Source organism: Nuphar pumila, chromosome 14 (assembly GCF_984573655.1).
Source record: "Nuphar pumila chromosome 14, dmNupPumi1.hap1.1, whole genome shotgun sequence".
Taxonomy (NCBI): Eukaryota; Viridiplantae; Streptophyta; class Magnoliopsida; order Nymphaeales; family Nymphaeaceae; genus Nuphar; species Nuphar pumila.
In genome coordinates, this window is record NC_143262.1 from 12,072,543 (window position 1) to 12,081,280 (window position 8,738).

Sequence of the window (8,738 nt, forward strand, 5' to 3'; positions counted from 1 at the left end):
AACAGAAGCTAATCCATTAAGTGGTATTTAACATCCAAAATGACATCAAATAAACACTAATGGATGTAGAATAGAGAGCATTGTTCATTAGCCTTAACCATGTAGCTGCCACCTTTCTTCTCCTTTCTTCTACCCATCTTCTTTTCTTTCATTCTTCTCTTCTGTTAGGAAAACTTATGGTTAGCATAGTGCACCATTCTATACCATCTATAAAGAAATATGTGACAACCAGAATCAATGAGGCAAGTTTAAACCAGGGCAATTTCTTAATCAAAATTAAATGAGGAAACACATTCAGTTTTGGATCAATTAAATTCTCTGTTTGAATACCACCTTTAGAATCTTCCCCAAGAAAATTCCTGGTATGGTACCCTTTCTGTGCCACTGCTTGCTTACTCATCATGAATTCTAATAATTGGAATTGGCATTTTCCGCCAGTCATGGCATTGAGAAGAATTTTTGGCTGAACCAATGATGATTTGTCATTTTGCTAATGATGATTTGAAATTGAAGATGTCAGAAGAATCGTAAAGTGGCAGTAAAATAAAAACCCCCTAAATTGCAATTATTACCTTCAAAGAAATATATACATAAGAACCATTGTGGTTCCATTGCAAAAAAAAATTTACAACAATTAAGCTACAACCATTTCTTAAACACCAGAATGTATGTTTTTTTAACTATCTGTCCAAAGACAAAATAAAAGACAAAAATAAAAAGAAGAAAACCAAAATATGACAAAGGGAGGGATGTCAAACCCATCAATGCTCCTAGAGGAGTAAATGGAATTGCAATTCCGATGGCAGAAACTAAAACAGTTGACAAAATTATGGGCCATGATGCCGTCTCTTGTACGAAAGGAATTTTCTCAGTTCTGATCAGGTGGATGATAAGTGTCTGCATGAGAAGTCCCTCAACGAACCACGCAGAATGAAAGAACTCCATCATGGAAGTGGAATTTGCTTTATAATACCACCATAACAAAAGAAAGGTGCCAATATCACAAACAGAACTTACAGGACCATTCCACAACATAAATGACAATATGCCCTTTGCTGACCATGTGTGGGGTTTGCTCACATACTCTTCATCCATCTTGTCCCATGGTATCAGAATCTGGCTCACATTATACAGTAGATTCTGAGTCAAAAGCTGTGTGGCAGTCAGGGGTTCAAATGGCAAGCACACAGTGGCAGTGAGTAGTGATACAACACTACCTATATTCGCTACAACTGCCATTTTTACATACTTCATTGTATTTCCATGAGTAATCCTTCCACGTTCAACTCCAGCAACAAGCACATTGAGATCCTTCTCAAGCAGAATTATATCTGCAATGTCCTTAGCAACTGAAGCACCTGAGTCAACTGAGATTCCCACATCAGCAGCTTCTAATGCTAAGGAGTCATTTATTCCATCTCCTAAAAATCCAACAACGTGATCCCCTGATGTCTTCAAAGACTGGACAACTTGGAGTTTTTGTGTTGGTGTCAATCGGGCAAACACAGTTACTTCTTTAACAGTCTCATGGAAGGTGTCCTGGTCTAGTAGTTCCAAATCAGGCCCTGTAATGACGTTGGAGGTGTAGATGCCAACTTCTTTGCAGACCTTGATTGCAAGGGGAAGTGAGTCACCAGTCAGTACTTTGGCCTTTACACCTTTCTCTGCCAAGCGCCAAAGAGCCTGTTTAACTGTATCTTTGGGTGGATCGTAGAAACATAGGAAACCTAGGAAGGCCATGTTTGATTCATCTGCATCAGTATTGTTCTTTTCCTGTGGAAGAAGATACACAGTAGAACCGAACTCACCTGAATAATTGACCAACCTAATATCAAACCAATAACAAAAACATGAAAACTGAAAACATATGATAGTTCTGCAAGAAACTTGCACTGTTAGAAACACCATGTGCATGTTTTTGTTATCCTCAAAAGTTGCTAATTATACATTCCAGTATGATTAGCGACTTTTGAGGATAACAAAAACATGCACATGGTGTTTCTAACAGTGCAAGTTTCTTGCAGAACTAGCCAGAATTGGCCCGTCTGCTTAAATGATGCAAAGGACTATGATTGAAAGCAAAGTGAATAGGCCAGTGAGACACCCACACGCACCCACACACATGTCAAATAAGTATAGGTGCATCAGAAAACCTGTAATCTATGCTTTACCAGTTTTCATTTTATTTACTCGATGTTTTTTACGTACAAGCATAAGCAGAGAAAACTGTAATGAATGCTTTACCAGTTCTTTTATTTATTTGTATTTTTATGCACAAGTGCATCAAATGCACAGAGAAAACATGAGAAAGCCTTTCATATACGAATTAACAGTACTTTCTTCAATTGGCCAATCTAATATCAAAACAACAAAAACATGAACACCGAATGGACATGCTAGTTCTGCAAGAAAGTTGCATTGGAAGAAAAACTACGCACATGTTTTAGTTAGCCTCAAGTTATGAATTATAGGTTCCAGCGATAACAGAGTATTGCCATGTCTTCTTAGACAATGCATAGGATAACAACTAAAACAAATAATTAGACCAGTGACACACACACACAGACACACACACACACACACACCAAATAAACAGAGGGCCATCAGAAAACCCATAACCTATGTTTTCTTACTTTTCACTTTATTTATTAATAACAGTTTTATCTTCCTGTTCTCTCTAATTTCAACTTTGTATGTGGGATAAATTTCACCTTGAATGATTTCAAATTACATTCTGTTTCTGAGAAAGAGAGCTCACTTTGAGTTTCGCCCCCGTTGGAATTGTTTCCACCGGGCATTTGTCCAATGGTTTCAAATTGAATGCCTTATGAGTGAATCATGAGAAAGAAGTCACTTTGAGCCTATTCAGCATCCTAAATTAAGATGAGCAAGGCTTTAAACTAGAGTTGCCAGTCGAAGAAGGAGAGGGAAGCGACACTTCTAAATTTTTAGAAAGCAGAAAGCACAGTACAACTTGGAAGCGAACCGAGATTCGTCTGCGAACTTGAAGCGACCTAGGAAGCGAACTGGAAGCGAACAAGGATTCAAAGAGAAAACAAAGAGGGAAGTGACCTAGGATTCGAGTAGGAAGCAAGTAGGAGAAAGAGTGAGAGACAGAGACAGACATAGGGAAAAAGAGAGAGGTAGGGAGAGAGAGTAAGAGGCAGAGAGCGAGGGAGAGGAGAGTGAGAGACGGAGAGAAGCGCGCGCACGAGAGAGAGAGAGAGAGAGAGAGAGAGAGAGAGAGAGTCGAACATACCTGAAGGATCTTGAAGACACCCATGGTCGTTGGAGGTAGCCAGAGCCTACTGACATTCGCCGCGTCATCGAGAGAGAGAGACACGAATAGGGCATCAATTTTCCCTTTTTATAATGCCTAAAAGACAATTATACCATTTAAAAAAAGGTATTTCATTTTTTTTTGTAAAAAAAGCATGCTGATAAGGGCTAACATGTCCTTTTAATAGGAAGCGAGCTTCCCCATTATTAGGAAGTGAGCTTCTCATTTAGGAGAAGCACATTTCCCATTAGGGGAAAGCACTCTTCTCATTTTAAAATAGTGCTTCCCCTAACATTTCGGAAGCACGCTTCCCCACCTATGCAAGCGCTTTCGGTAACCTGCTTTAAATTGTGTTTGAAAACTCAATTATTCAGGAATTGACTCATGAAGGTTGACTTGCAACTCGGGAGGGTCAACTTGGTGACTCGACTAAGTTTTGTTAATCTTGTATAAGAATAGTGAATTAATTATTATATAAATAATAAAAAAGCTACAGAATGACATGATTACTTATAAAATCAAGAAATAAGTCAAATAATATTATATCATGCTAAGCTATAAATAAGTTATATTTGCTCACATAATAATAAGAAATGTAACAACCATAACAGCCATATAAACTCTGTAAAGAACCAGACTACCAGAGTTGTAAATATCACATTTGGTGATATCACCTGGGAACAGAATGAGAGACTTTACAGTAGCACATGCAAATGGTACGCAGGCAGACATCTTCACACAAGAATGCATGTCATTCAGCTTATGTTTTTGTAGTTGAATAGTTGCACAAATAAATTGGCTCCACCATGAAAAAGGGCCTTGCAGTTGGAGATCAGCGTGTAGAGAACATGGTGACAGACTCAATAGTCATGCATAACCATAATTCTGTTGTTCTACAATCAGATAGGAACGATAGCTTACCAATCTCAACCATTTCATTGCAATGCCCAAAACCCTTAATCCTTCACTACCAAGTCCTTCACTCACATGTAGGATTCTTTGACGCTCCATGGGATTGAGTGCATTTGTCATCCCACTTTCAATATGCTCAATAAAAGTACAAACACTTAATAATTCTTCAAGTGCACCTTTTGTTATCATGAGCCGTTTAGCTTGTAAACCTTCAACATCAACAGCAAGAAGATTTCTCTCACTGGCCTCTATTATGACAGAAGCCCTTCGCCGTGCAAAGTCAAATGGAATCTCATCTATCTTTGTCCACTTTGATGGTTCAAACCTGTATCCTGCTGTGTAAGAATATGCCAAAATAGCCTCGTCTATGGGATTCTTCTGAACCATCTTGAAGTATGAACTGTGGAATGCAAAGTACAAGATTCTTTCCTTAGATGCTCCCCAACCATCTAAATGATGAATCAATATAGCACGATCCATTGTCAGAGTTCCAGTCTTATCCATGCATAGGATATCCCTGGAGAACCAAAAAAAAGTTAGAAGTAGATCTCACACTGCTATATAAACACAGAAAACTCCAAATGCAATTAAATGAATGATAAAATGCTCCTCCAGGAAAAGAGAAAGGTTGCATACTCTTAAAACTGATATTTGGCACATACCCTTCATTTAATGGTCAATCATACCACAACAAAGAATTTCTCAGGTTGCCCAGCATTATGTGGTGGAACAGCTTTTCATGCTAGAATGTTAACTTCAAGGAGTTGAAAATGTTTGTAACACACCGAGTGCAATTACCAAAGCCAGTGATTTTCTCAATTGCCATATAAAAGATAATATGAAATTATGAATAAACAGTTTTCTGCACCTTTAGCATGTCCAGATTCTGGATGGGGAGTTTATCACTGGTTCAAAATTCTATATTTCTTCTCTGTCATCTTCAAACATCCTTCTTTATAATTGACAGCAAAGGTGGAACAAACATGCGATTTAGAAGAATCAGAAATTAAGTTTATTCTGTATTTACTTGAAATACATGGTCTGAATCTTCTGAGGTCACACCAAGTGGTGTTGACCAGTTGAACAGACTTGGTTTGACTCTAAGTCAACTCAGGAGAATTGAACCAAGTATTCCTATCCAATGCAAATTCTTTTGGCATGCAATTGTGCGGACTCTAAGCCCACGCTTGATGTGAGTATCATGAGTCACAATCAGATGTATAGTCTGCAACTAACAAATCAGTGATACAGCTAAGCAATTCACAGGATGTTTCAGATCAAGTAATAGCACCCATAAGAACAAAATGTAGCAGTTTGACAGACATTCTAAAAAAAGACCAAATTCAAAACATAGGTAATTTACGCTTATATTTTCTCAATGTTTTATGAAGCCATATTTGCTAAGAAAAAACGTGCGGCATTTTGATTAAGGTGTTCAAATTCATAACACAAGCAAACAAAAAACAATAAAATTATCTAAGAAGGTTTTCATATTTATATCATCTATATGCTCCCCTTGACTGCATCTAAGGAGCAATTAAGAGGGGGAATTAAAAAGAATAATCTAAAACTTTTTCAGATGCATGAATCTAAAATAGGAAGCATGCATAGCAATTCATGATCTATGCTAGGAATAAAAAATGGGAAGACTTCATAACAGTTCATAATCTATGTTGTTTTTCTCTCTACTACCATTCCTATATACATTATTGATTATTGATCCATTTCTTTTGTTGGGCATAAACCTAAAAATAAATGTGTTCTAATTGCTTTTTACATCTCTTAACCCTGATAGGAATCAGAAATAATCAGATGCATACCAATTCACGCTGTGTTACTTCCTCGCAGTTCTCACTTATGTATTGACGTATTGATGTTGATGAGATTTTGAATCATCACCATGAAATAAGACCATATTCTTTCCAAGAAATGAACATCCAGTGGAGACAAAATAGATTGGGAACTGGCGAGATTAATAGCCTTAACAATTAAAGTACATGCACAACATCAATATCACGGGAAGCACTGAAACAAAGTGGAAATAGCATTGAGTGTATAAAAGGATGTGTGAAACTTACATGGCTCCCATTTTTTGTATCGCAACTGAGGTTTTCACTATGCACTTGTCTTTAGCCATGGCAAGGGATCCTTTGGCTATACTTGTGTTCACAATGAGAGGAAGCATCTGTGGTGTAAGCCCCACAGCAACAGAGATACCGAATATGATACTTGCAGCTAATTTACGTGATGAGCAATAGTCAACAAATGCCACAATAGGAATCATAAGCAGCATAAAGCACACAAGTGCATAGGAAACACGCCGCACACCCTTCTCGAAGGCATCTGGTGCTTTCCACCTCCCTAATGTGGAAAATATGGTACTTATGTAAGCCTTAGATCCAGTGGAAACAACTAATCCAGTTCCAGAACCAGAGACAACACTTGTTCCCTGGAAAACAAACAGGCTAGACATAAGTATCCAAATCATATGAGTATCTCTATATCCAGAGATGAACAAAAGCACAGAAATCTAGAACATTCTATTCAATAAATAAAGCAAATAAGAAATTTACCATGAGACAGATATTTCTCAACTCAAATAATGGAGTGGTTAGATTTTCCCTAATATCTGCTATTTTTTCCATTGTACCAGACTCTCCAGTAAGCGATGACTGACTGGAGATGAAACAAGCAGGTTATCAGACGATCAAAAATCCAATGATAAATAAAACAATGGAGACCTCTAGTGTTTTTACAAATGTCTTTGATCATACCTTACAACCAGATCCTTGGATGTCAATAACCGAACATCACCAGGAAAAAGATCTCCTGCACTGAAATGGATAATATCACCAGGCACCACATCTTTCTGATCTATTAGAACTTTTAATTCTGTCTGAACAACTCTGCCAGCACACCGCTGAACCATAACAGGCGTTTTGAGGTGTTCTGAAAGCTTCATGGCGGCCTTCAAACTGTTGAACTCCTGCCATCCACTGAATTTGCATGAGTAACTTTCATGTTCGTCCTAGAGTCATCTGTCAAATTGATGATGAACTACCGGGAAGAGTAAAGCTTCTCAGACAAGAATCTAAATATACCTGGAAAAACCGAAGGCTGACACTAATGAAGACTAGCACAAGCATAATTGCCCCATCTGCATTATCACGCGGTATGAATGACAGAGTTCCCAAGACTAATAGGATAATATTGAAAGGATGAAAGAATGCACGCCAGAGGAGCTGCCACCAACTTGCAAAGGTACGATCAAATACAATATTTGGGCCATTTTCTTTCAGTCGCCTCGCAGCTTCTTTGAAGCTCAAACCTGTCACCCAGAAAATATAAACAATGATCCCTGGAGATCATACCCGTCACCCAGAAACAATGGGCAAATGATACTATTCCTTTAAGAACAGAACATTTGTTTTCAACATTGCATCACAATTCTGAGCAAATTTAATCAGCTCAAACTCACCAACCAACATGATGATCTTACTCATTCCTTTTGATGATGATTCTTCAACCTTTATCGGCCATAAGTCTAACACATCACACCCACTTGATATTTGCACTCACAATATGCATGATAGGCAGAAAGCAAATTTCCTTGGGCAGAAACACAGTGCCTACCTTGACAGCAAATGGAATTTCCTCTATTCCATTATCATTAGATTTTCATGTTTATAGTTTATACCTCTCTTGTTGTAGTTCCAAGTTTAGCACTACTTCATTTATGTCTCAGGGCAAAATATGATCATGGTATCTTCATTACGAGAAGCTAATCCGAATTCAAGATTCATACACGCCCACATGACAAATCATTTCTCAATCTTGTACACAAGATCCAAAACTTCAAAGCAATAAAAAAAAAAGAGGAAAGCAAATACCTCTTTCTGTTGAATTGACATACTCAAAAGCCAAGTCTCTTTCAGTTAGTGCTAGAGTCCTCAACCAAGTAAGCACCCTCTCTTCCTTCTCCGATCCAACCTCGGTGGAAAACTTGTCTACACCATCCAAGAAACCAATTCACCACAGAAATAAAAACCAACCAAGAAACACAGAGAGAGAGAGAGTATAAAAAAGGTGTGGATTCAAGTACTCACTTCCAGGAATAAGCCTGCCCAAGCAACCAACCACTGCATCTCTGACACCCCACCTCGAATTTGAACGCTGGGGTTGGGAGGGTGGCTTTGGGAAGAGGCTCTCATGCATGGGGTTCCCCACTGATGGGCGCCCGTTGTACCCAAACCATCTCGAGACACCCTTCATCTCCACAATACGTGAATCCCACACAGATTGGGAGATGGTGGGAGGCGCACAAATCGAATTGGGGGAGGCTCCGGCACATATTGAAGGGATTCCAAACGAGGAAGTGGAAGGCAGAGGATGTAGAAGAGTGGAATTCTGAAGATGGTAATGATAAAAAAATAAGAAAATCCCATCCACCAACTACCAGAACCGAGGGGGATGGGATGAGAGGGAATAGGAAGTCAGATGCAGGGCCAGCTACCACCGCCCTACGCTTAGACTGGTAGTTCGGAAC

General features: G+C 38.6%; 1 protein-coding gene across 1 annotated transcript; it reads right to left on the bottom strand.

Annotated features, from left to right (window-relative positions):
• Nucleotides 1–539: 539 nt before the first annotated feature.
• LOC149816396 (uncharacterized) lies at nt 540–8,738 on the bottom strand. The gene is made up of 8 exons (XM_089986797.1): nt 8,299–8,738; nt 8,083–8,199; nt 7,294–7,520; nt 6,967–7,178; nt 6,766–6,868; nt 6,271–6,641; nt 4,202–4,709; nt 540–1,773 (listed from the first exon to the last, which is right to left on the bottom strand). Exons 1-8 carry the CDS (start codon nt 8,462–8,464, stop codon nt 640–642), a joined length of 2,838 nt encoding a protein of 945 aa, XP_089842923.1. The 5' UTR covers nt 8,465–8,738; the 3' UTR covers nt 540–639.

Bases quoted from the DNA above. Each gene is read 5' to 3' on its own strand.
- LOC149816396 (XM_089986797.1), bottom strand. From the start codon at position 8,464: ATGAAGGGTGTCTCGAGATGGTTTGGGTACAACGGGCGCCCATCAGTG. The intron at 7,521-8,082 runs GTATTTGCTTTC...TCTGGGTGACAG, and splicing joins TGTCAATTCAACAGAAAGAG to GTTTGAGCTTCAAAGAAGCT. The intron at 4,710-6,270 runs GTAAGTTTCACA...TTGGTTCTCCAG, and splicing joins ATACAAAAAATGGGAGCCAT to GGATATCCTATGCATGGATA.